Source organism: Neurospora tetrasperma (assembly GCF_000213175.1).
Source record: "Neurospora tetrasperma FGSC 2508 unplaced genomic scaffold NEUTE1scaffold_81, whole genome shotgun sequence".
In the NCBI taxonomy this organism is placed as follows: Eukaryota; Fungi; Ascomycota; class Sordariomycetes; order Sordariales; family Sordariaceae; genus Neurospora; species Neurospora tetrasperma.
In genome coordinates, this window is record NW_009799179.1 from 2,743,734 (window position 1) to 2,769,491 (window position 25,758).

General features: G+C 51.2%; 7 protein-coding genes across 7 annotated transcripts; 4 read left to right on the forward strand and 3 right to left on the reverse strand.

Annotated features, from left to right (window-relative positions):
- Positions 1-587: 587 nt before the first annotated feature.
- Positions 588-2,679, forward strand: NEUTE1DRAFT_149651 (uncharacterized protein; the record flags this gene model as incomplete). Its single annotated transcript, XM_009857372.1, has 3 exons — positions 588-683; positions 896-925; positions 1,414-2,679. The coding sequence occupies 3 exons, from the start codon at positions 588-590 to the stop codon at positions 2,677-2,679; spliced, it is 1,392 nt and encodes a 463-aa protein (XP_009855674.1).
- A 709-nt stretch (positions 2,680-3,388) lies between these two features.
- Positions 3,389-5,147, reverse strand: NEUTE1DRAFT_149652 (uncharacterized protein; the record flags this gene model as incomplete). Its single annotated transcript, XM_009857373.1, has 1 exon — positions 3,389-5,147. The coding sequence occupies one exon, from the start codon at positions 5,102-5,104 to the stop codon at positions 3,389-3,391; it is 1,716 nt and encodes a 571-aa protein (XP_009855675.1).
- A 1,372-nt stretch (positions 5,148-6,519) lies between these two features.
- On the reverse strand, positions 6,520-8,596 carry NEUTE1DRAFT_89920 (uncharacterized protein; the record flags this gene model as incomplete). Its single annotated transcript, XM_009857374.1, is given in 5 exon segments — positions 6,520-6,659; positions 6,851-6,869; positions 6,882-6,981; positions 7,044-7,172; positions 7,233-8,596. The coding sequence occupies 5 exon segments, from the start codon at positions 8,594-8,596 to the stop codon at positions 6,520-6,522; spliced, it is 1,752 nt and encodes a 583-aa protein (XP_009855676.1).
- A 3,110-nt stretch (positions 8,597-11,706) lies between these two features.
- Positions 11,707-12,480, forward strand: NEUTE1DRAFT_125599 (uncharacterized protein; the record flags this gene model as incomplete). The annotated part of the gene is made up of 3 exons (XM_009857375.1): positions 11,707-11,792; positions 11,838-11,923; positions 12,414-12,480. 3 exons carry the CDS (start codon positions 11,718-11,720, stop codon positions 12,478-12,480), a joined length of 228 nt encoding a protein of 75 aa, XP_009855677.1.
- Positions 12,481-13,210: 730 nt separating this feature from the next.
- Positions 13,211-13,883, reverse strand: NEUTE1DRAFT_114046 (uncharacterized protein; the record flags this gene model as incomplete). Its single annotated transcript, XM_009857376.1, has 3 exons — positions 13,211-13,260; positions 13,343-13,429; positions 13,670-13,883. 3 exons carry the CDS (start codon positions 13,881-13,883, stop codon positions 13,211-13,213), a joined length of 351 nt encoding a protein of 116 aa, XP_009855678.1.
- Positions 13,884-18,615: 4,732 nt separating this feature from the next.
- Positions 18,616-20,369, forward strand: NEUTE1DRAFT_118610 (uncharacterized protein; the record flags this gene model as incomplete). Its single annotated transcript, XM_009857378.1, has 2 exons — positions 18,616-19,335; positions 19,419-20,369. 2 exons carry the CDS (start codon positions 19,034-19,036, stop codon positions 19,585-19,587), a joined length of 471 nt encoding a protein of 156 aa, XP_009855680.1.
- A 989-nt stretch (positions 20,370-21,358) lies between these two features.
- NEUTE1DRAFT_105038 (uncharacterized protein) lies at positions 21,359-25,478 on the forward strand (the record flags this gene model as incomplete). Its single annotated transcript, XM_009857379.1, has 8 exons — positions 21,359-21,589; positions 21,907-21,959; positions 23,766-24,038; positions 24,403-24,416; positions 24,521-24,575; positions 24,672-24,804; positions 25,063-25,135; positions 25,327-25,478. The coding sequence occupies 8 exons, from the start codon at positions 21,359-21,361 to the stop codon at positions 25,476-25,478; spliced, it is 984 nt and encodes a 327-aa protein (XP_009855681.1).
- Between the last annotated feature and the right edge of the window lie 280 nt (positions 25,479-25,758).

The following is a 25,758-nucleotide window of genomic DNA, read 5'->3' on the forward strand; positions in this document are numbered from 1 at the left end:
CCGAACGTAGACGATTTTCCACTTGAATAGAAGGGGCCCAGGAATATGTCAAGCGTGCCTCTATGGTCACTTACCTAGACAATAACAAACTTCAGACGTATAGGCAGCAACATCTATGCTGCCCCAATACGAGTCGTAAATTCATCTTCCAGTTGGTTACCACGCCAACGGTCTGAACTTTGAAACTGTTGTCCGATCTTCTTAAGGCGGTAGCCTAGAGATGTATCTATTCGTTTGGTTTGCGAAGGCAGGCACGCCGACGCCAGCCCTTTGCCGGACCCTGCCCCGAGTGTCATAAAACTTTAAAATGTTTTCTTTATCTTCATCTTCTTCTTATCTTTTTTCTCTCCCCATCACCACCAGCGCACCGCTTTCTCTCGCCGTCGTAAGTACCTCTGCTCTAAGCATACTAAGGTGCAGCTTGAGCATTATACCTAGCAAGCAAGTAGGTATTACTGACCACTAATTAAGTGTATGCAACCAGACCAACGATCTCTTGCCGTGTTCAGTTCTTTTTTTGTGTTGTTTTCCAGCCTGGCAACACCACCACACCAAACCACCACACCACCAACCCCACCCACAACACCATGGCACCTTGCGTTGCTAACGTTGGTTCCGCCGCTCGCGCGGGCGCGGCTCGCCAAGAAGCAGAAGAAGACGACGTCGTCGACACCGTCGAAGAAGTATGTGTACGCTATCTTACTTGAATTCGCTCCTTCTCCATATTCCTCTTTGTCGCTTTGCCTTTCTCTTTTCCCTCTTCCACTTGTTCTTTGGAAGTGAAGGGAAAGTCAACTTTGCCGCTCTTCTCTCATCACCACCGCCATCCTCTTATTTTTTTTCTACTCTCATCAGACCTCGCAATACAGTTCACTAACCCTTATCTCCTTCATAGATGTATGGGCGCGCGGTTCGTGAGTATGAGGTAAGCAAGATACCTCTATACGTGATCGGGATTTGATATTGAGGTTCCCGCCAACACTACGTCCCCTTCCTTCACCTTTGCCTTTCTGCCTGTTGCGCTCCGACGAATCATCCTTTTGCGAGTATCGGAGCTGACGCCGCAGCATTGAAGCGAACCTTATCGCAAACACTGTCCTTGCCCGGAACATACCTCTAAACGCAGAAAAGGCTTGATGTGGTTATCTGCTGAATATCGTTACCTTCCTCGCACACAAAACACCCTTTCCTTCCTGTAACTTCACGGTTGTAGGTCTTTTACACATTGTTTGTTGATCCACGTCTTTCTTCATGTACCAGAGACCACATGCTCCCAGCACAGGGGCATGTACCTCATGCCCCTCTGACCCTGAATCGTCAAATAACGACAAATCGGCAATCGCCCTCCATCACACCAAAACTTCCATCCTTTCAGAATTTCAATGTTTGCTAACCCTTTCATACTTCCCACAGGGACTGGGCACCTCTCGCATCTCCTCCGAGGCTACGAGCAGCGCTGCCCACAACCTCCCTGTTAGCCCGCCCACCCTTTCCGTCCCTCCTCTCTCTGGGGACACCGTCGCGTCAGCCCAGGCGACGCAGCCCAACTCTTTCGTCTCGGGTGCTCACGCGCCCGCAGCTCTTCCCTCGCTGGGTAGAGGACACGCTCTGACGTCCTCCTCGGGCCTCGCGCATGGTAGTGGCCTCGCGGCTGCTTACGCCACCTCTGCGGCCGTCCCGCCGCAGGAAGAGTCAGGCATGGAGACATGGAGGCGGTCACGAGTTGAGTTCGGGGTTGGCGGCGACTGGGGGTTGGAGATAATGGAGGGTGGAACGGCGCATGTCGTCCAGCACGTATGCGGGCCGCAGGCGAGCGTGGTGTATGTGCTTGATCGTAGCCAACAGGGTCAGGCAGAAGAAGGTTACGAAGAAGGAGAGGAAGAGGATGATAGCGAGAGGGGCAGGGATGTTGGCGTTGCTCTCACCAGCGTCGACGATGAGGTTGAGTTTGATGATGACGAGAGCATGGGGGACCAGGCTACCGAGGAAGCGACCGCGCAAGTGGCTCGCGACCAACGTAGGAATCGACGCCTCGGGCGGGCCCATTTTACTTCCGAGGAGATTCAGTCCTTCCTCTCGCCCCCCGATCTCACACCTGAGGCCGCGGAGGCACCCTCCAATTCTCCTCCTCCCTCGCTCCCTGCTCCGTCTGCCACTGGCGCTCCGGCTTCGGTGGCAGCTCCCATTGTCCCAAGCTTGGGTTCACCGTTGACTTCGGCTGACTCCCAGGGCTTCCTTGCGGCCGCTCATCCGAGGGTTCCACCTGTGAGCCACGCTCCTGGTGTCGGCCCCTACCACATCAGCGAGCACGCTGCTCCAATCCGGGCAGTGGGTAATCAGGGGCTAGAAACAGTCCCGTATCAATCCGATGCGGGTCACCGTGCCGCCCTTTCTGACGACGAGGTGCCCCAGGTGCCTCGTCTGGTAGGAAGGTCCGGATTCGGATTACCCAGACACTTCACGTCGGGCAACTTCTTTGATCCTGCCGCTCGTAGTGGGCGTACGGATAAGGGAAGACCTTCGAGTCTTCCGGACGTCGACGTGAGCGAAGATGGGGGAAAGGGTGGTAAAGGGAAGAAGGATGTAGTGAAGAAGTCTCAGAGATTTTGGCCTTCTTTTACGGGACGGAAGGGTGGGAAAGGAAAGAAGAAGAAGGACAGGGACAATGAGGCTGGATGAAAGGGATGTGTTGGTTTAGGGGGGGTTAGAGGGTGGTTGGGATTCCAAAAGTGTTGTCTGCGGAGTATGGGTTCCTCTTCGACTTACACTCACGAAGCCCCAAGTGTGAGGAGTCGGTGGAGCGGTTTGGGATTGACGTTTGTGGTTTTGGTGTGGTCTGCAGGTGAATTTTTGCACTGGAAAGCGCTGGGTCTTTTTCCTTTTGGGTCGGTGGCGTGGCTGTACCGGGCTGGGGTTTCTTTTCTGATTACCGTATGATACCCCTGGGTCTTTTTCTTCCTGTTTTTCAACCTGACTTTATTCAAAGTTCTCTTGTTGGCACGGAAATAAGTCCGTCAGATGCTGACGCCAGGTCCTTGCTAACAAATCATCATGCTCCGCAATAGCGGCTTCGGGGCGATCGTGAGCATCTTGTCGTCCTAGTACGTGATGCTAGGTGTTCGAAAGAAGTACCCGAATCGTAACGGCCCTGGAAAACGTCCAGACCCGAGATCGCATGATTGGAATCGCTTAGAACCGACGCGAGAAAGAGAAAAAAAAGGAACCAATGAGCACAAAGCCAGCTTCACTAAAGCGGCGTGCACGAGACGGACCCTGGAAACAGGAAAACCTGTAGTGCAACATTTTCTACCAGATCTAGACCCACCTCCAGAGGTATTCAACTGGAGGCGTATTCCTCTTCACCCAACCTTTCGACCCCTTCACCAACCTAAAAGAACCTGAAAATCGAATCCGACCCTCTCCTCCTCTTAAACGCGCCATACCACTTGCAAAGCGGATACAGTATAGCCAATACCAAAAGCCAGAATCCAAAGAATATCCACAAGTTATCTACTCCCACCGCCGGTTGGTCCGGGTTCCAAGGGTCCGGGTGCGCAAGCACATGTCCAAACCAGTGCCTCACGGGTTTAACCAGCGCAAACTGCAGCGTCAAATGGCCGACAAAGAAAAACAACGCTGATGTGCCAAACACCAAGAGGGGTTCAAAGATGATGGTGGCAAGACGCGGGGGGATGACGCTGAAAAAGGCAAAAAGAAAGAGGTTGCCCGCCATGGTAAAGGCCCAGAAGGCCACGTCAGGCGGGTATTTGATCAGGTAGATGAAGGACCGCCAGGAGGCGAGGTACTGGTTATCGGGGGCGTCAGGCCTTTCGTGCTCGGGCATGTGGAGGCACCCCTCAGAAAGGTTTCCGGCGTTGAGGAAGCGCGTGCCGACAAAGACGATGGTAAAGACAATGCCGGCGAGGAGGTTGCCAACGGCGATGGCCTTGGTGCTCCACGAGCGGGCGAGGATGATGCGGCCGGCTACAAGACCGAGGATGGCGAATGAAATCCAGGCCAGTGGGGGGAAGACGGAAATGATGCGCCAATCTGTATCAAAGACCCGGTAGAACCAGATGCGAGCCAAGATGGTGTCGGGGAGCTTTTGCACGGGTTCGACGCCGCAGTGGCCGTTGGTGGGACTGAGCCAGATGTTCCACCAAATGGTCACGACTGCGAGGGTTGAGAGCACCACGTTGTGGATGTGCCAGGAGATGTCGGCGGCACGAATGATGGCCCTGTCGGGGGCGATATCCTCTACCCCTCGGCGGTTAGCCAGCAGCGGTTCGGTGGCATCGTCTTCCTTTTTCTCCGGGAGCACCTTGAGGATGATGAAGGCGAGCATCTTCTCCGTCTTGGCGGTCACAAGCCAGATTAATCCCGAGAGGAGATAGTCGACAGCCAAGGCAAACAAGACGATATTGAGGAACCAGGTATCTCCCAAGGTGATGCCCAAGCTCATGACGATCATGACCAGGGTCAAGACGACTGCTCTCGTGAAGAAATGCCAGGCCATGCGAGTTGTGGACCAGCCTAGGCTGGTTCGAGACCGACCAAAGTAGACGATGCCCATGCCGAGAAGGAACGTAAAGCCCGGAGCGCATAGGTGGGCCAGCACCCGAATATGGTGAGCAATCGGGTGATTCCACTTGTGAACGGGGATGGAGTCGTTTTCGCCCTGAGGAGCGCCAGTTTCGTCCTGAGGAGCGGCAGTCCCATGGTCCCACGATTGCAGGACCATGGAGTTGTGATCGAGAGCCATGAGGACCATCAACAATCCTCGCAGGAGGTCGGGCGCAAGGGCGCGGGCGGTGGACTTGTGATGGCCATCATGGCCGGTCCTGAGCGTGTGGGGGAAGGAGCCATAACCGTAGGTGCCATGCTGATGATTGGATTGGGACTCAAGAGCAGATGATTGTCCGTTCTGGGCATGCCACTCTTCGTCCGGGATCGGTTCGTGGTCGAGAACCTGGAGGTCGGAGGATGCGTCGTAGGCATCAGCCGCAAACGAGGTTTCCTGGACAGCAGAGTCCGGCTGCTCTGGAATGTCGACCTGGCACGCCTGCGCCGGCCGGTTGCTATCGGGTGGTTCTTGCGTCTTCATGACTGCAAGCTGTCTCCTTTGCCGTTACCAGACCTTGCACGGGAGAGTTGAAGTAGCGTCCGTACAGGCAATGAAAGCAGATGCAGCAGTTGGGTGATGTTGGGTGGTTGGACTTGTTGAGTTCAGGTTGTAAAACCCAAAGCGGAAGGATTTGAGATGTCAAATGTGGAGTGCGCGTCGTTGTTTGCGATGAGGTCACTTCCGCTTTAAACAGACAGTGTTTGCTGTCCTTGTGCCTGCACCGCCGCATGAGTCCTTGCCGCTGGGCCTATCACCTTCGCCGAGGCGCCGTCTGACACTGTCATTTTAGCAGATTTCCTCTTCGCTGTGCATGCGTTGTTCCAAGCCCACCGATTCGTGGAGCCAAAAGAGGAGGTACGCCCCACCGGGCATCCAGGTCTCAGGGGTATAGGAGAGACCAAGCCCTTCATCCTGAATCATTTTTAGGGAAGCAAAATGCTCTCATCTCATGATTCTCAAAGATATCACATACAGCAAGTAGTGCAGTGAAAGACTCCTGCGGCTTTCCGGGACAGTAGGTACCTATGTTCCTTCATTCAACGTTGCAACGAACCGCGACCAATTTATCGCAGCCAAAAACTCCGATGCGGTTGGGCCAATAGCGATCGATTGTGGGGCAGATCCTCTGTAAATCCGGGGTGTGACTTGAACTCATTAGACCATCCTTCCATCTCATTGTTTAACAAACGTCCGAATACCCCATGGGACACTCGAAATGCATATACGCAAAAGACAGCTTGACACGAAAAATCACCATTATATATCATTTGCGGTAATCAGGCTATCAGTTTTTTGTTCTTCAACCTTTTAGGATATATCCTGTGTTGAGAAAGGTACAAGTACAATGACAGCTGCTCCCCATGATGTTACTAGGTACTACAGCCCAAGAATTTGTGCGCAGGGCCGGTGGAGATTGAAACAACGGTGTTGATATTGCAGCAGTTGATGGTGCATGGGTGACTGTCGTAAAGAACGCTGGATGCAGAGGAGGTGACCCAGTTTGCCAAGTCATATAAGATCAAGTGCTTCGTTGAGTTCCCGCTGGAAGAGGTGGACACGGCATTTTTGAGCTGATGAAGGCGGGCAAGCCGATGTATACCTGCCCGGGCACGTGTTGGTTGCCTCTATGGAGTAGAGGCATTAAGACCAGTTTGAGATGTTTGAGTCGATCTTAGAGTCAACTCTATAGATTGAGCATATATTACTCCGTCTTTGTTCCCGGTTGTTATGGCTGTACGTGCACGGGCAGATCCGTGACACTGAGGGATCGATTAGACGTCTATCTAGCTTTTACACCACATTTACGCTACAAAGCTCAGTCGCCAATGCTGATGATGGAAAACCTAGAACCTGAAAGTAGCTGAATGGACTACTTGCTTTGACGTGGCTTGTGATTAAGCGGCTCTTTGTTGTTGTGAACCTTGAGAGGGTATTGTAAAAGGGCAAGGTAAGCAAAGGGAGATCCAAAGCTCTATTAAATTGAGGTACAAATACCGTATAAAAATAGTGCACGCGGGGTAGATGCTCAGGTTGTCTTCCAAAAGTAGAAGTAGGTTGAGTATATACAATAACCAACAGTTGTATTTAAAAGATCATCTGAACACACAATGTTCGTGGGTATATAATCGGCAAACGGGTATATCGGGGTAGTGTGTATAGATAACCAAGAAAAACTAGTATGTATACCGGAATCCGGCCTGAAAAGTCCAGGTTAGCTTCACTCACAGTTACTGGAAAGACCACACTATCAGCTTACGGTTCTTTCGACGGCTCCATTCGTGCGCGCAGCCCGGTTGTTCCGGAAGTAGAAGTATATCGTCAGAGTACCAACGAGTAAGATCATCAAGATGTGAGACCTAAAGGTACCTCTAGCGGTCAGTTTAGGCAGCAACAAAAAGCGATGAGCTGAGATTATTACCCTATCGACACCCAGACAGCAGTAGTATATCTCGGAGCTTCAACATTGCGGACAATGTAGCTGCCAGCAATACCACCAGCACCGTTAAACATGGTGCACACGGCAGCGGTAAACACTCGCTTCCATTGTCTAAGATAGAGTCAGCAAAGCGCCTAGCAACAAATCCAATACGATGGGATGCAAACTTACCCGACCACATTGTTGGCCTGGTAGGCAGTCAAAGCTGCCCAGTTAGCTACGTATGCTCCCGTGGCGAGGAACACTCCAAAGTAGCGAGCCCTGGAATTCTCGGCAAACCCAAGGATAGCAAAGCCCGTTATCATGCAAAGGGCATTGAAGGTGATAATCGGGCCCCTGATCCGGAACCGATCAGCCACCAAAGACGATAAGATAACCGGGATGACTGCATAGTAGTAAGGCGGAGCCGAGAGAATGATTGCCTGGTCGGGCGAATAGCCTAGACCATTCTCCAAGATAATGGGGACAAAGTACGCCAGAGCTGTCGAGACGACGTTCTGCATGAAGAAGAGGCAGGCAAACACCCAGATTTTGAAGTCCTTGGCATGAACAACAACGGCCCTCAAGCTGAGCTTTTGGGCAATGAGATCTCCGCGATCTTTTTCGATGCGGCGCGAGGCGATTTCAGCTTCTTCCGGCGTCAGAAACCAGAAGCTCTTGTGCGAGTTCTCCGGGAAGTCAACGATCCACCAGTACGTCGCGATGCCGAGCACGCATGTGCACAGGCCTTGCACAATGAACATCCATCGCCATCCCTCGAGGCCTGCGCCGCCATTATGCTGCTGGAGGCCATAGTTGACCAGGCTTCCGGTGGCAAGGATGATGACCTCGCCGCTCTGCATGAAAGCAAAACGGACTTGCTGTTCGCGACGTGGATACCAACAGCTGATAAGGTACGAGAGGCCGGGGTAGATGCTCGAAGTTGTGGCGCCAAGAAGGACGCGGAGGGCGATCATCTGCTTCCAGTCCTTGACGAATCCGGTCGAGAGGGTGATGATGCCAAAGGAGAACGTTACAAGGCTGAACCAGATACGGGGACCGAAAGTGCGCACGGCAATGGTCGAAGGAAGCTGGAAGATAATGCTCGCTACGGTGAAGATGAAGATGGAGACGGAAAAGCGATTGCCCTGGTCAAGTCCCAAATCCGATAGCATCGATGTGACTGCGGCGCTCGAGAGAACATTGCTGTCGAGGAGGTTGAGGCTGCAAAGGATTCCTGCGATGGTGCAAAGGCGAAAATCTACCTTCCGGCGGATATGCCGTTCCTGGGCATCTGAGAAGCCGGTGAGTTGAGAGTCAGGGAAGTCATCCTGGCGCAAGTTGACATTCTCAACTTCATCTTCAATGCGGGTATCGTCTTCAATGCGGGTATCGATTCCTGGTTGCTTCGTGCTTCGGCTGCCTATACTATCTGGTCTCGAAGTATTCGAGTTGCTAATACCAAGCGAATGGGAGTTCCTCAGTCTGGAATCGGGTTGCGGTTGGGGTTGAGATGGCGCCCTGCCCTCGATGGCAGGGGTACTAGACGATATCATAGCCAACTACCCCGTAAGCCTAGTGAGGGAGATAGAGATACAGCTACCACTGCAAGGAACGTGGTGTCATTAGGTAGGTAGAGCTAGGTCTTAGAGCAATCAAGGGTCCTAACAACACACAAAGAAAAAAGAAGAAGGAAAAGAGAAAAAAAGAAATAACACCATTGCATTGGGAGCCTTCGAGTCTTTGAGGTGACCATGATTTGCAATTGCTTGCAAATGCTTGACGTTGCAACTAGATCGGAAGTTCTAGAATGACCCACCACTAGGTACATCCATGAAGGGAAGGAAGCAGCCGTCGGGTGGAAGCTCTGTCGCTATTCCCTTTCAAGTCTTTGGTCTCCTCCGGCAGGCGGGAAACTTTGGCTGTTTGGTCTTGGAAGAGAGCGAGCCATTGCTGGATTTTTGGTTGTGCAACGCCGGCCACAGAGAGACATATTGCCCAATGAGGGTGGAATCTTCTTAAATCACGGTTCAGATCGGTGGGGTCCCGAGGGCACCAAAAGCCCGCCCAGATTGCGACATTGCTACATTACGATATCGCGCCCGCCGTGCCGCCTCGGGGGTTTTGCTACTGTCGAGAAATGTCGGCCGAACCCTCTCTCACTTTTCTCCGGCTGGTCTCACATCTTCGAGAGACACAAGGCCGATCATTCAGCCGCAAAGCATCCGAAAAGCAACTTTCGTTGTGTCCTGGAATTAGATTCAACCCTTGTAGCTTTTTTTTTTTGTGGTGGTTTCTTTCTTTTTTCGTAATGTCTCGCTTGATCGGTTTCGCAATTCCGCGTCTCGCATCGCTAGCGTTCTTCAATAATGCATCTGATGTGCATCCACCCAGATTGCGAGCTGCTCTTTCCCCGCGCTTTTTGGAGAAGCTTTTTACCCCAACAGGACCCAGATAGCAGTTGTGGACCAATCACCGGAGCTGAATGTTGATAGGCGCTTCCTTTTTTCACATGTCTCCTCCTTCACCGTGTTCATAACGGACATTACATCCCTTCGACCATGTCGCCTAAGCAGGGGAATTCTGTCCACTGTTTGAGCTCGATTTGTTGTCTACCCAAATAAAGGCACTGACTTAGTTTGCTTCAACAGTATGGTGTGCAGATTCTGTTCATTTTCCATCGTTCTTCGCGATGCCAGCGCCGAGTCTCATAAGCCGACGGATATTCTTTGGGACAACAGGCGCAGGTCAATAGCACTCGACCCTCGCCGAATGAGCACAAGACAAAATACCCTTGCCGGAATTCGACTTATAGAGCATTACGCGTGAGAAGTAGGAGCCTTGTATATAGAGGTAGGATTCGGGGTACGTATAGGTTGGACCTGGTGTACGCGAATGCCATCCCAGGATAAGGTATGAACCGACTTGTGCCTCTGACCCAACCCTAACCCTTTCTTGTGTCCAGCTCTCGCTTGAATATGCCTTGCCTACCTCTACCCCGAGAGACACTCACTTGTGTTAGCCTTCCTGCGCAAGGGTTTTGTATCAAACGCTTGTAGATCATTTGACAACGACCTGTCCCATCATTCGATTTTAGATGGAGCATCATATCTCCATTTGCTGTCTCACAAGCTTCCTCATCCTGACGGATATAGAACCAGAACGAGACATGTCAGCGCTAAGATAGAGAGGTAGCTCTGAGCTCGGACATGAAGCTGAGAAAAGGGTATGGACCCCATCGAAAAACTCGCTCCATCGCCACAAGAGTTCTTTTTATTCCGTGGACGTGTTATTCCGGTCATTCAACGAGTCTCAACCTTTGGCTCCACTCTCCCCAGAATGGAGTAACCCATGACTTTGGCCGTGGCGGTCTAATCTGAAACACCGCAAATATCACACAAATCGTCAAGCATTTGTTTGCATGCCTCCATATAAACCAGCACGTCGACAACACTTCTCCTAAAAAGGGGGACATAGAATGCCTGCCTACCTCTAGGCAGCCGGCCACATTTCCCTGACGATTCTCCATCGTACGATGCCATCGTAAGAGTTCACAGACCGCTCCGGTAGAAGGGAAGAGCTGCCGCCAAAACCTACGTCGTTCCAAGTAGATGTAGCCGGTCTGTTGGTCACACGTCAGTGGAAACGCCGTGAAGTTGCGCGATATACTCGGTAGAGGTAGTAAATGGAAGTAATACGGAACTCATTATAGGTACCCAGTCCACTTGGCCTCCGATGTCCAGTCCTTCAGTGTCCAGTCTGAGCCCGCCATTGAGACCGGGATAGGACTTATATGTCTCATCCCCGGAGCGTAAACCCGAAGTAGGTAGGGCTGTCAATTTTTAGATTCAGGGTTCAAGAGCGGGCCTGCACATCTGTTATCCGTGCAAGGGACAGGATAGATCTCGACAGATTCTGACGGCCGCACCCCCGAAGCGGTAACCGAACTTTCCAGTTTGGTATCCATACCCATTGGACGCCAGGTGGTTCCAAGAAAAGACTACCTACACATGGGCTCACCAAACGACAAGTCGTCGTGTGTGGACTGTGTTTCGTTTGAACCCACCTGGGACGCTTCAAAAGGTGTTCGTCTCCGATGTCTCGGGAGCAACCTCTCCCGACACCGGTGCTTGGCGATGTTAACAATCGTCGACAGATGACAGTTAAGGAGGTGTTTCAGACTTCAACAACAACTGACGTTGGGACCACAATGTGATTCGCCCAAGCTACACCGCGCTTCCCAGTGGGCCCCGCCAAGACCTAGTGGCTTCAGTAGCCTCATTATTGTTGAACGTTAACAAGCCACAGGAAAGCTTGCACGTCTCTCTCTCAGGGATCCCAGAAGATCCTCAGGGGCTTGAACAGCCTGTAGGTAAGATCTCACGTACACGTGTGTAGTGACGTAAAAAGAAAGCGAGTGGTAACTGCTCGGGTCTTTCCGAGCACTCGAGATGTTGATGTGCGATGTCGATATTCGTGGTGCATGTCAGATCGAGCTAGGAAGATGTATTCGGTGTCTGCTGGCACAACTCGGCCCACAATACTTCCCAAAATCGCACCGTATCTCCCCTGATGCCCGGCACTCGCCATTTATCGATCAAATGCGTCTTCTTTGCCTGTCTCTCGCCTATCGTAGTTTCTCGTACTGAGGATAGCTGAACATTGGGGCAAAATACAATGTCTTCGGACACGGAAGAGAACAGGGAATTCAATCCTCCTGTTAGACGTAGCCCAATCCAGGCCAAAGCCAAGGTAAGAACAACAACTGATCGTTTCTCTCCAAATGTCTACATACAGCAAGGCTTGACTCTATTCGTAGCGAGTGATGAAGAATCAGATGCTGTTGACACCGCAAAAAAAAAAAAGTGGTCGAGGAGCCCTCTGTAAGTGTCAAGCTAACGAGCTTTCCAGCAGAAGATTCAAGAAGCGTAAGAACATTCAGGATTCGTCCCGAATGCTCCGTGTAGTATGTACATAGTGTAGCTATGGAACTTGGTGGCAATGTTGTGATCGGCGGTAAGGAGAAGTTGATGTTGACGTGAGACAGTGGTGGAAAAACGTACGAATTTTGGTGCGTGAGGAGCAAAGCCTCTGTTACATATAGCCCCACGTGTCGGCGTTGTCGCGATAAAGCTTCCCGACCGATCGGTCTGATCGATGGTAAGATAGAAGTCCATTGGCGGTTCCCCTTGTGAATAGGGCAGCGCGTCGGTAGAAGGCCATGGAAGGATCTGAAAACAAGGCCATGGACTCCGGTCACTTGTGGCTGATAGGTTGGTGCTGCGCCGAGTCTGACGAACAAATCTTTAACGTCTTGTCCTGTCGATGGGGTCAATGATGATTATAATCTAGCCTGTGATTATGCCCATGCAGGGGGGGGATGGACATGGAGCAGGATTTTCTCCGCGGTGCCCCTGTCCCCGTTTGTAACTTACAGTAGACCACCACCAAGCGGAAGGAAGTCCGAGAACGTCCCGCGAAAGCGGCGCCAATACAAGTAGTGTCCTCGGGCGGGCAAAGTTCATTCAAACGTCCCCTCACACGATTCATGTCCACACAGCGAGCTGGACTTTGTCTCGGAAGCAGTCAGGGTGAGCTGTGATTGAAGTTCCCATGGTTGGAATTTGGCGCATAAAATTGTACCGGCTCTCACACGTAGGTGTTTGGACATGGATGGGATAAAACTCGGCAAGATCTTGAGATGGCAGCCCAATTTGCGTGCGGGGGTGATTTGGGTACTAATCGATGATCACGCAAACGTCGAAGTACAGTGTAGTATGGGCTAGCGCCAGGTATCATGCCTGCCGTCACTTTGACCTACCAAGGGCACCGACTGACCTTGTAGTTGTGACCGATGGCAGATATGAATAAGGCCAAACCATGCGTGAACAGACCAGCCTTCTGCTGGAGTAGTATACTATCCGAAGTAGAAAGTTTAAGGTTATAAGATCCATGAATCGTTACCACAAGGATCGGTAATCCGTGAACGCTTTGTTCATCTGTTCAACGGGAGCCGACAGGACCACCGGCATTGACTATTTTCGGAGACCGTCCCCGGAATATGCATATGAAGCTTTGTTCGTGTCGTGTAACAGAACGTCCACCGCCAGACTGACTTTCTTCTCGTAAAATCCAAAGAAAGAGAGACAACCGACTGAGTCGTTGACTAGTCAAGGGCTTTGCGCATGAAGACGGAGCTTGCCCGAAATATGAGAGAAGGCTGTGATGGCGTAAATATGTAGTGTTATAGAAGCAAAAAAAAAAAAAAAAAAAAAAAAAAAAAAAAAAAAATTGAAGCTCACCATGAATAGTCGAGACGGTGTAGAGTACGGGGTCTGGGTTCCATAGCATCTGACCGGGTATGTCGGCTCGCCCGTTACCAGTGTGATCTGCAGATTACACAGTGCTAGTGTTATTCTTTCTTAATTGGCCAGGTGTTGTTCTGCCTTGCCTAGCAAACCTATTGACACGGACTGAACTCCGTTGAAAGAAGCAGCAGTCAGGTCTGTTGATGTTGGGATAGTCACACCATACCTCTTCAGTATTGATTTCCACGAAGGTTGCAAATGAAAGAAAAGGAAATAGGATAATCTGGCTATCTATAGCGCTTGCTTTACCCGTCTGCTTACATCCATTAGTATAGGTCGTGCATGATGATGCTGGGTTGGCAACGGTGACGATTTGGGCAAGTAGACCAGACGATCCTTCCTGGCGCTGGTAGCACGTCAACCATTCGTAGTTTCTTGACCCTTTCCATGACTTTCGAATGCCCAAGGGATACGCCTGGGAGTTAATTATGCCAATAGTTGTGGAAAGACGATAGAGGTTCGAAATGTATTGCATTGGCAGGGAGGCATGGGAGGGCGGGCGAGGGCATGGGATGATTATCCGTTGGTTGAGTCCCCATTCCCACCAGTAGGTTTACGCTTCTAGCGAACTCTGAAACAAATGTCGAGGAGCATAGCGTATAGGTCAATGCTAGTTTGCTTGTTAGCTCGAGACTCGCGACGTCCTCAGACAAGGGAAAAGACAAGGATCCCGGAGCTCCCATTGACCCAAACCACTCCAAAGCTAGGCGATTGTGTCCCGCACACATGCACCAAAGCTTGACTCCATTTACAGCGGGCAATGGCCAACTGGATGCTGTTCACGCCAGCAGTCTCGCCTAGCCACCCTGAAAGTGGTTCATAGGCCCTGGAAGTACCGCGTTAGCAATCGAACCAGGGGTGAATTGTATAGGACCAGACAACATGCTATAATAAGCATTTGGATGGTGCCCTCAAGAAGGTTTGACCCCTGAAAAGACGATCTCAACTCCTGACTTTCACACACGAGGCTCGGGCCGTGAAGCAGGGCTTTTGTAGGCCGAGAACTAGAAGGCGAAGAGGAATCGAAGTCTGGTCTTGACTCGATGTTTATTTTCAGGGGACTCTGCCGCTGAAGAAAGGGGCAAGTCTCCATGCCTCGGTGTCTGTGCCTTTTGTCGAGTCGACAAATCAACAGTCTGACAAGGTGTCAAGAATGGGCGAAGGGCCACACAGTGAGCAGGTCAGTACAGAGAAACAGGGTCCCCGCCGATCATGACATAATAATCAGGCGTGAAGACGGGAAAGAAAATCCCAGTGGGGTGGGACCAATACAGAGGTTGAACCAGTGAGGTTCATGAGTCGGTGTCGGCAGCCACCCCATTTGACTTTTTCCCCGAGAGATTTTGGAGGGGTTCTGGCGCTGAGTTACACAGTACGTATCTGCGTTTCGACTTGCATTTTGGCTGCCAGATCTTTCGAATGCTGCAATTTCGACTGAGGTCGGTTGGAGCAACCCAAGAGCAAGCAAACCGTGAGGTACGGACCGGTAGCATGCCTTCTCTTTATGTCTTTGTATTGCCTGCTCTTATGGCTCTTTTGTCGTTCCTTGTAGTTCGTTGCTTCGAAGCAAGCAGGCTGATTCCGGTGTATCGACTCGGGGTCTGTTGGCGGTCGGACGTGATGGGACGTGGGCAGATAAGGAAGAGCCTGAAGCTGTCAGTCGAGCCATTGAGAAAACAGAAGACATGGACAAGCCGGCGGTGGAAGAAAGGGCGCTGATTTTAATTGTTCCCGAGCCTTATCGCGTGGTTTGGGGTTCGGGCTCACGGGAAGATAGCCTGGTGGAAGTTGCCAAACTAACCGCCTTAAGAGTAGTTTAAGGGAGTTTTATCTCCATTGGCAGCACTTTGCGCAAACAACAAGGGCAGGTGGCCTGCAGAATCTGCGCTTTGCTGATATCTTCTTTATTTTGTTTGATTGGGTGTAACACCGTGCCATGTCGTTATGTGATGCACTACAACTACCCGTAAGTTTAGGGTGGACAGTTCTCCGGGAAGCCCGTAGCGAAAAACAAGATACATGTACCTACTCACTGTACTTACCTGGAAGAGGCTGCTGCAGAGCACCGAGGGTTTGTTGTACCTGTGTACCTCTACATAACCGCGGACCGGGCCTGAGAGAAAAACGCAGTGCAAGAGTGACAGCGAGATAGGAAAGGACAAGGGACGGGCGGGGTCGAGGGAGAGGTCCGGATGGTGGTTGGACGGACGGATATCAAACAGTGCAGCCATTTCATCATTGTGTGACACGAGAAGGGGACAAAGCGGAACGTACAGTAAGAGATGCCCTGTAACTGCGTTCTATGTGTACACTACCAGACCCAACAAATCCAAACCTCAGCAAGTAGGCACAAATTAGCCCCTTGCCTAAGCGTAAACGGGCACCCGGGACCCGGGCAATCTGGTGCCCGGATTCGCAATTCTGTAATTTGGTGTAGGACCACTAATGGAATGCCAAAACCTATCAAGTGTAAAGACTGTGACACTTTGCCCCATAATGCCCGAAATCTATACAATAATCTACAGGGCATATTATCTGTACATATCACCTAGGTTCGTTGAAAGACTCCGATTGCCGCTGTTCGTTGCGACCCGTTCAGTCACAGCACCAGGCCACCGTTGTGAGTGCCCGTTAAGTAAGTACCAGGTACTTTGTTAGTGAGTCTGACGCTGAGAAAATCCGTCGTTTGCGGAGAAAGAACGAGCCAATCAGATTGGCACACTGTGGCGTCACCGATGCCGATCGGCAATCTGAGAAGCAGTGACCCAGTGCTCGTGTCAGTAGGAGGTCCCATTATTGGGAAGCCTAACCAGAAAGATGAGTGAACGACGACGACGCGACTTGCCGCTTGTGCCAATTTGTTTCGGTTTCAACTTCTCCATCATTCGTTCTTTTTCACTATCCCAGTTTCCCCACCACGGGGCCGCCTGAGGTTTTCGAGCATGCAACCCAGATGTACACTAGTACCAGACCAGCTTGTGAGACCCACACGTCCCTCCCTCATAGAGCCGAGATGTGGCTGCTGCCGCCGCCGCTACCACCTGTTTGATACCTCGTGTACTGTGTACGCAATGACCATTACCTTCAATTTGCCTCTGTACCTGACTCCTGCGAGTGCCTCATCAACGCCGTTGCCGGAAGGGCATAATGAACATGTCATGGGATGATGCGAAATGCCAAATCGATCAGTTCGATCCGACGATATCCTTGCATTGCCACTGCAAGAGTGTCTTTGGTTGCGCCCTCCCCCATCAGTTCGATCGATACTTATCTGCTTGGACATCCGCCGCCAGGTCCAAACTGGTGAACAATGCATTCTGGAAGGTCTCTATGGAAGGAGTGACACTCCCTCACAAGACTATCGTAACTCCCCTTTTCGGAAAGCACCTCGCTCAACACTCCGGGCTCAGGGATTGGTGAAGGCGGGCCCTGCAAGCAGGTGGAGACGAACGCTCAAAAGGGAAGGGGCGTGGAAGTCGGCCCAGAGGGGAAATGAAAAACAAATTTTGCAAAGTCGAAAGAGAAGGAAGGTCCTTGTGGTCCCGTCCAAGCCACGGCATCGTTGCGCCCAGGGGCCCGGGCTCCCCTCTTCCCAGGGCTCCCACGTTTACGTTCCACGTCCCTCCTCTTCCTTCACTTCGAACTTGGGAGGGGACAGCCCGGTGCCCACCGGGACAGCAAGCAGCCTCTGCCCGCTGGCTGGCACACGTTCCCTTGGCGACCACCACAATCACAAAACCCAAAATATCTGCACCCAAATCTCAGCCTCCCCACTGATGCGGTTCCCATAATTGACTGCTGCCTCTTCACCACCATTGATTCATTCTCTTCTGGGGAACGGTGCAGAAGAGATATACCCTTTTTGTTTTCCATTTGTCAAAGTAGCAGTATACGAGTCGCCGCCTGTCGTCCTGCTCTACAGTGTCGGAGAGACCCCCAACTCGCTCGCTCGCGTACACGTAAAACACGCCGCATCTCCCCGTCTTTCACTTCCTCGGTTCAGCGCCCCAGGTTTTCCAAAGAAATAGACGACGCCGCACAGTGGGAGCACAGGCGCCCGGAAACAAAAACGCAAAGGAAAGGCAAGAAGGAAAAAGGTATGTTGGCGTACACTACCTATTTGCGTTGTGGTGCACCAGTGTCGCGGTGTGAGAGGGCTTGCCGCAGGCTTGCGGTGGTCGCTGCCAATCCTTTTATTTTATTTTTTTTGCTTGCCGTCGGGCTTGGCCCAGGGGGGGGCGCATCGTCAACCACAAAACTGCCATTCGATCTCTGAAATGCTGTGGTTTTTCCATCACTCCCTCCGGTCTCCGATCGACGAGCGGCTTGCCCCAGCGAGCTGCCACAACACAGCTTCTCCAGTCGCTCTTGTGACCACACCGAACAGCAGCCCTTTGCAGCCAGTCAAAAAGCTCTCCCAAAGTTGGCAAGGCACAGCTCGCTGATCGCGGCAGAAAAACAGGTCCAAGGCTGTCTCCTGACCAGCCCCCGTCGACCACCCAGCAAGGGGTCCACTCGCCGCCTCCATTTCTCCTTTTGCTCCGTCTTTTCGCTGTCCACCTCACTCTCCAGACTCTCTGGCCTTTCAGGTCTGCATTTCGTCCCAGTCTGCGAATTTGAACCTGTTCAGTTCCTGTTCTGCCACCAAACCCACCAATTTCAGGGTTATCCCATCGACCCATCCCAGCATCCTGCCAGCATAATTTCGGACAACCGCAGAGAAGGGCAAAGAAGGTCAAAACCAAGCACCACGCGAGCCTCAGTCCAGGGTCCCAGCTCAGAAACACAAGAGCCTTCACAAAACCGCGTAGCAGTCGGTGCTCGCTATCTCAAGGGTTGGTACACCACCTTCAAGTCTTTCAACCTGTCATATTATCCCGCACACCCACCAACCTACCCACCAGCTGGCAACCTCTTTGCCTGCCCATACCATATTTCGTCTTTCATTGCGCGAATGTAGCACTGCACTGCACTGCACTGCACCGCGACCCTCTCAGGCCCGGCGCTCACACTACGCCTTCTCTAGCTTCCTCGTCTACACCTCTCCGCAAACGTCTTGGCCAAAACAAACGACTAGGGTCTTTTTCATCACTACACCACTTCCCCCCGACTTTTGCCTATTACCTATACAAAAAAAAAAGTAGAGGGTAGGGTACGTTTCGATATCCTGACGTCGTCGGTTCTGCTTCGGCCCAGCCCGTCCTCTGCAAAAGGCAACCCTCGACCACTTAGCCCACGGGCCCACGACCCACGCTTTAGCTTCCTCGCTGCTGCCCCGTGCAGCCTTTTCCAGTTTCCCCCCTCCCCCTTTTTTGGGTGCCTACGATCACTTGCTCGCTCGGAAAAAAAGCGCCTTTGCCCCTTGAACACTCTATCTTTGCGACACCATTCGCATCCACCACAGTCCATTTTGGTTTGGACACACGGGACGACACGTTGGTGGCAAAAAAAGAAAAAGAAAAATAGATACCGCCTTACCAAGAGGACGGACGCAAGAGGGAATCGCTCCACAGGCGGACACTTTCGTCCCATCCATACCGACACACCTCTCCTGTGACCCTTTCCGGTCGCAGCGATATCACGACTATATCAGGACTACTGCCCGCCGTGGACTCGTAATTGACAATGATGGAGGACAATCACATGGGCAAGGTATCCGGCATGGAGTGGTCAGATTCATCATCCGGGGCGTCCGACGATCAGCAACATGACCAGCAAGAGCAGCCAGTCATCCATGCTCCAGTCCCGGTACGACCACGATTGCCGAGCCGAAAGAGCAGTGGGACCATGATCGTACCGCGCGACTCTATTGAGGTTGGCCCGGTCGAGATGACGCTTGGGCCTGACGACGTGAGGGCCATGAGCCCGAGGAGAACGAGCCAGGACCTCGAAATGCTGAGCAAGGAGGCAAGAGAAGAGTTGCAAAGGTGAGTTCTTCCTGCCAATGCCGGCTGCCGATGACGGCGCTCGCACAGTCATGGATGGTAGGTATGCTAACTGTGAATGACAGGCACGCCAAGGCGCTTCAGGACTCGCTGTTGGCCCTCTTCCACCGTATCGAGGCTGTCAAAGAGGAACACAACAAGCTCGACAACAATAACAAGTTCCTGCAAAAGTACATTGGTGATCTTATGAGCACTAGCAAGATCACAGCGCCCAGCAGCCGACCCAAGAAATGAAAGACGTCGAGCATCTTTACCTACGTTTGTTTAGCTGGGATGACGAACAATGTTCGACACGAAGCACATGGCTTCATCAAAAAGAACGGACCTAATTCAGGCTATGATGCCTTACGACATGATCCGACTCGAATTTGCCAGCAGGGGGGCTATATGGAAAAGCGGCGAGCGTTTATACCGACTTGGTGGATCTCAACAACGCGGAATCTTTTGGCCATCTTCTCGGAGTGTATCTTCAGAAAGAGAAGGTTCCGTTGTGCCTGCATAAGCACTCGATTCAAGACGGCACGCGTCGGTTCTTTCCCGACTCGGATTTTTTTTCTCCGACGACGCAAACGGCTCAGGGTCTGGATGACGTCTGCACGGCTTTGATCGTGGAGCATCCGGATCCTACGCATTATCCGTTGTTTCAACCATTGGCGTCTACCATGGGTTTTGGGTTCTTTTCAACTTCTCTTTCTTTGTTCTTTTTGCGAGTCGCCTTTGCCTCACATGGGTTAAGAGTTTGATACCATTTATACGCGACTCGCTCTGGGGTGGCATGGAAAATATTATTGGGGAATTATGCACTATACATTGGCCAAGGCAACGACCACTTGGCCGACGAGCTTGGTTACTGGACATGGACTTGGGGAAGCATTACACTATGGCGTTGTCCGGAGTCTCGTCTGTCTATTTTGGGCCAAGTTGGCTTGTTATCATTACGACGTGGAAGAGGAAGAGAGGGGGGTTGTGTAAATAGGAAACTTCCGTTTGTTCAAGAATACCGACACAATCAAACTCGAAGCCAGTGTCCATGCAAGGTTAATTATCGAAACTCGAAAGGAAGGGTTCAGCTTCTTACCTGGATGAGAAGCCTTAATTATGTCATGAGGCGCAGGTCTTCGGGTGTTCGATAATACGGTCGTAGCGCCAGGGTAAGATTTCTTCGCAATGATAAGCTTGCGCCGCTCGACGTTGATTTCAAGATGGAAAGACTTTTTTTTTCTTTAAAAAAAAAAAAAAAAAAAAAAAAAAAAAAAAAAAAAAAAAAAGAGGAATCATGGTGACAAGAAGCCGGTCGTTGGCATAGATAGACGGTTTGGGTTATCACGGGCCAGGCATAGTGCCACGACATGGACAAGATTTTTGTGTTTTTCAGGGTCCTGTTTATCTTCCAGTTCTTGGTCAGGCCGGACACAGACATGGACACAATTGCGCAACTTGACCCTGATCTTCGCGGTTGCACTGTGCTTGCGAAGCTTTTGTCGCACGCTCACCCACTTTCAACGAGTTGCCGGCCAAGCGGTTCGGTTTGTTCGAATTTGGAAAGCCGAGCGACAGAAGGGAGGACCCGCAAAACAGGCGCAACCCAACTGTCGTGAGCGTCCAGTGAGGACTCCTCATCTGATCCATCCGATTTCACGCGGGATTCCAGGGGCCCAATTCAACTCCCACCGAACCCTTGTTTGCTGTTTTTGTTCTCCGCCTTCCGCCTTCCGCCCTCCGCTCGTCGCTTGTCGCGCATTGCCGGCCGGATGGCCTTCGTGCCCCTTTGTTTTCGTTGTTTGTTATTGTTTTGTTTTGTTGGTCGGCAAGATTGTTATGCCTACTGCGTACAAGATCCATGAAAAAGGAAGTGCACAGGGATGACGGTGATGATTTTAGAGCTCTCCCCGCCTCCGGCTTTTTCCCAATCCGTGTTCTTCGTCAATGTCGGGATGGAGGGGAAGCTCACAAATAGGCATTAAAAATTTGTTCACATTTTGCACATGTGGAAACTCGTCCAAAAATGACCTTGACGATCCGACGGGCGGTGTTCGGCGTCTTTTGCAGCATGGCTGCACAGGAAACCATCCTGCAATCATACTCCACCCACTGGCCTGACAACGACATGAATGCATTCCCGCCCGAGGGCTGGCTGGTGCCTGCCACTACACTACCTCACCCGCCGGCGGGCACCCAGTCATTCAACCACCAGGGATTGATGCTGCAACACCGTATTGCAAACATTGCAAACACAGTGAGTAAAAGACAAAGAATTCAGCAGCCAACCGGCACTGCACGCGGCCTGCAGGCTTTATCATGGATTAGGGGATGCACGCAGGGTTTGGCTTGGCTAGGAAAGCAGATAAGGGGAAAGACAATGACGTCTTGTGCCTTATAGGGAAATGGACGGCATCATTTTGTCAACCTAGCAAAGTCAAGCCCGTGTGGCGCAATTGGTTAGCGCGTCAGACTTTTACGAACAAGTGAAGTGATCTGAATGTTGCGAGTTCGAGTCTCGCCGTGGGCGGCTTGATTTTCTTTCTTCTTTTTTTCACCTTTTGAATCTACGAGACTCTTTCCATTTCAATTGTCTACAACCTTTTTGGCAATGCCGTAGTAGAATCGTGCCCTACGAAGATTTGTTTTGAGAACTTTACCTTTTTAGAATGCATCTCATATTCTCGTTTGGCGTTCGTGGATCGCTGGGTCTGCAGTATCCGGAACGAACAATCGTGCTCAAAATGTTTGCAATTCTACGGTTGATCAGTGTTGATAAAGCTTCGCACCTTCCGCGTTTGCACTCATGTACTGGCACACAACGTGGGATATAACGAACTCAATCATTCAGCCCTTAACTTACATTATCGCCTTTTCAAAACTATTCTCGACTGCAAAAGCATATGCCTTGAGGCATCAGATCCGCCAATCCGAAATCGGCCTTACTTGGGCAAGAGCTTCGGTCCCATATGTGCCAATGCCGGGCTTTACTTGACAGACTCAATATTGATCTCATGGAGGCCTCTTTGCGGCCATGGCCTGAAGTGTCCAAGACGTCAAGATGGAGGAGGTTGGGTTCGGACGTACACAACCACATATGCCCAGGCACGTTCGTAACAATCAAGAAAGAGGAAATCACTGCATTCAGCTGGGGACCAAGCATGCATTCCGACTAATCCTACCTGTAGGCAAGCATATCTCCGTGCTCAGGATATGAGGTTTATGTCGACAAACTGCTGTTACACTCAAGTATGTCATGTCACGGACGACTTGCTCCCATTGAAGGCAATGAAGGGTGAGTCGGTTTCCGTCTTTTTTCTTTTTTTCTTTTTGGCTTCACAATTTCAAATCCCAGAGGATCGAGAATGAAATAGGAAGCCCGGCCTGCGAAGTCTGATGTTTGCTTCAAGTCTCAATGTGAAGCCAGTCGTTTATTCTGCCCGCTCAAGAAACCCGAGTGTCCTGCTCTACTCCCGGTTTGCTTCCAGTCCTCTACCTGTCTACCTCTACTTATTCCTCTACCCAGGCAGTGAACACATCAAATGAGCTCACTGATCAGTTCGTGCAGATAAGATACACAAATTGGAAGTTCACAGTGTTCTTCCCAAATCAGGTAGGGCTCGCTGGGCTATCAGGTAGGAAATCTGGAAAAGTACCTCTATCTACCTCACTTGTGTTTGTTGCCGTTCCTTCCTCCAAGGAAGTGAGGCTCTCTGCGTCGTGTGAAGGTAAATGGGAGTTGGCGAAAGCCGGTCCCCATCTCACTCAACTGCCCATTTTCAGGTACTTGACTCCCACCGCCCTCGGGCTTTGAGCCTCGAAGCATGTGCTTCGTCATACCATTGGGGTTAATGGTCTAGCTCTGCAGCTCATATCCATGCCACCAATCTTCCATGCCAGTCAGTTCCGTCAACATTGAAACTGTAGCCCCATTTGCTTCTTTTCCTTTTCCTGGAGGGAAAGGTCAGATAATCCTACAGGTACCCGAGAACCGCCCTGGAAGAGGTCAGCTGCTGCACTTGATATCAGACGGAATGGCCCAGCCTCCTAGGTGTCATCTGGAGCAATCCATAGAGGTACTCATCCGACAAGCAGGTAGCACAGCCACAATCTTGTTGCCCGTGAGCTCTGTGACTAAATTGAACCCCTCCACCTTCGATCCCTGACTGCCACTGGCCTTGCTCTACATCTGAGGACTGTAGAGCCGTGCAACGCGTCATCAAAAAGCCAGACTGCAGTTCGGACGCACGTTGACTACCTCTAGGCAACAACAACTCCCTTTTTCTTTCTCAGCCGAGGGGTTCTGAGCTCAAACACAGCCCCAAGCCCCGCACTGATTCTTTCTTCTACACGAGCACAAATTCTCCAGTCGTCTCGTTCCACCTATCTCCTCTTCCCTTCTTCCCTTTCTCACATAACAAACCCTCGAGTAGCCCGTCTCGTTCTTCTTTCCACGCAGTTTACTCGCTCTTACTTCTTCCTCTCCTTCACAAAGCAAGTCGTAAACCAGCAAGGTGGACAAGATCATTGTCGCCGCCTATCGTTGGCAGTAGCATCTTCACTGCTGCCGGCATCGTCGACGCCATCGACGCCATCTCACCCTCGCCTGGCATCGTCCTGGTTGCCACCCTCATCTTCAAGCTCCTCGTCTGGGCTGACTGTGCTTTGCTCGCCGAGCTCAATGTTTCTCCCGATGTAGAGGTAACGTGAGTTAAATCCGTCATCATTAGCTTACAACTTCGCTTTCCTTTCATCACGTCCTTTCTCCCGTCATCTTTACGATCTTCATGATCTTCTCCTTCTGCCCTCAAGATCGATAATCCGGGCTCCTTCTACGCCGTCAACCCCAGTTTGTGATGGAAATCTGAAACGATACTGACAGAAATAGACCACCACCAACACCATGGCTCCTCACGCTGCCAACGTTCATGTTCCTGGTTCTGCGGGGCCATGCAACAGAAGGCCCAACAAACCCAGCAGCAAGCCATGACGGACTGGAGTAGGTGTTGGATGGAAATGTCCGGTATGCCTGGCATGAATGGCATGATCCCTCAGAACTGCATGCCATAGATGTTCCATCCCAGGCATGCCGGGCACATTCAGTTACAACGTTGTGGTTGTAAGTACAACACACCCTTCTTCCATGCGAAACCCGTTCTTTTAACGATCAGTCACTGACCTGCTCCAGTCAACAACTCCAACCAAAGACTGCTCCCCGTTCCGTGGCCCAGCGACGTCCCCAAGTAGCAACAACTGTCAATCAACCCTACCCCTCTCGTCATCGTTCTCTTCCTCTTCTTCTTCGTAACCTTCTTCGGCCTGACATTGTTGGCTACGAGCAAGCACATGCACCACGCTCACAAGCTGGGCGTCCTATACGTCGTAGTCTCCGTAACCCGCGAATGGTTGAATCAGGCAAAGGCCCATGAACAGCCCACCGCCCTCGTTGCTCAGGATTCACCTGCAGCGCCCGTACGTGCTGGACGACACGCGCCGTTTGAGGTCCAATCAACGACAACCCCGACTATGACAACCGTCCCCGCGTAAAGCGGACCACCGGCATTCCCAAATCCTTCCTCAAGACAGCAGACAAAGCCACGACCCAGCGGGACAACAAAGACCAGACCACTAACGATCTTTGTGTGTTTTTTGTGTTGCTTTCCCAGCATCATGGTCAATGCTGACGGAGAGTTCGTCATCGCCGAGCCTGACAAGGCTTCATGGGAACAGTTTCAGGCCAAGGCCATATCGGATTCTGCAGCCCAAAAGGCTACTCATGAGGGAGACAAGGAGATTCAGGAGCGTGGGCTGGAGTGCCCCATCGACCACAGGTTGTTCATAGACCCAATGAAGACACCCACTCCAGTCCACGCTCCTGGCAAACAAGGAAAAGGAAGAAGAAAAGGTTCAAAGAATAAACCTCAAAAAAAAAGAGAGAAAAAAGACAAAAAAAGAAAAAAAAAAAAGACAAAAAGAAAAAGAGAAAAAAAAAAGAAGAAGAAGAAAAGAAAAACTATTCTCAACCTCATCCTTCTTCCCTTTACCACCCTTTCCTTCCTCTTTACTCGTGTCGAAGTCCGGAAAACTCGAGAGCCTTCCCCTATCCGTATGCCCACTACGAGCGGCTGATAGAAGTCTACTCCTGAGGGAGATAAGGAGATTCAGGAGCGTGGGCTGGGGTGCCCCATCGACCACAGGTTGTTCATAGACCCAATGAAGACACCACTCCAGCCCACGCTCTTGACAAGAATCAAACGTACACAAGAAAAAAAAAATGAAAAATAAACTCTAAAAAAAAACGAGAAAAAGGAAACCGCCAAAAAAAAAGAGAAAAGAAGAGAAAAGAAAAAAAAAAAAAAAAAAAAAAAAGAGAGGAAGGGTTAACCTTGTCAATAACCGCCTCGAACCAGCGAGACCACGGCACAA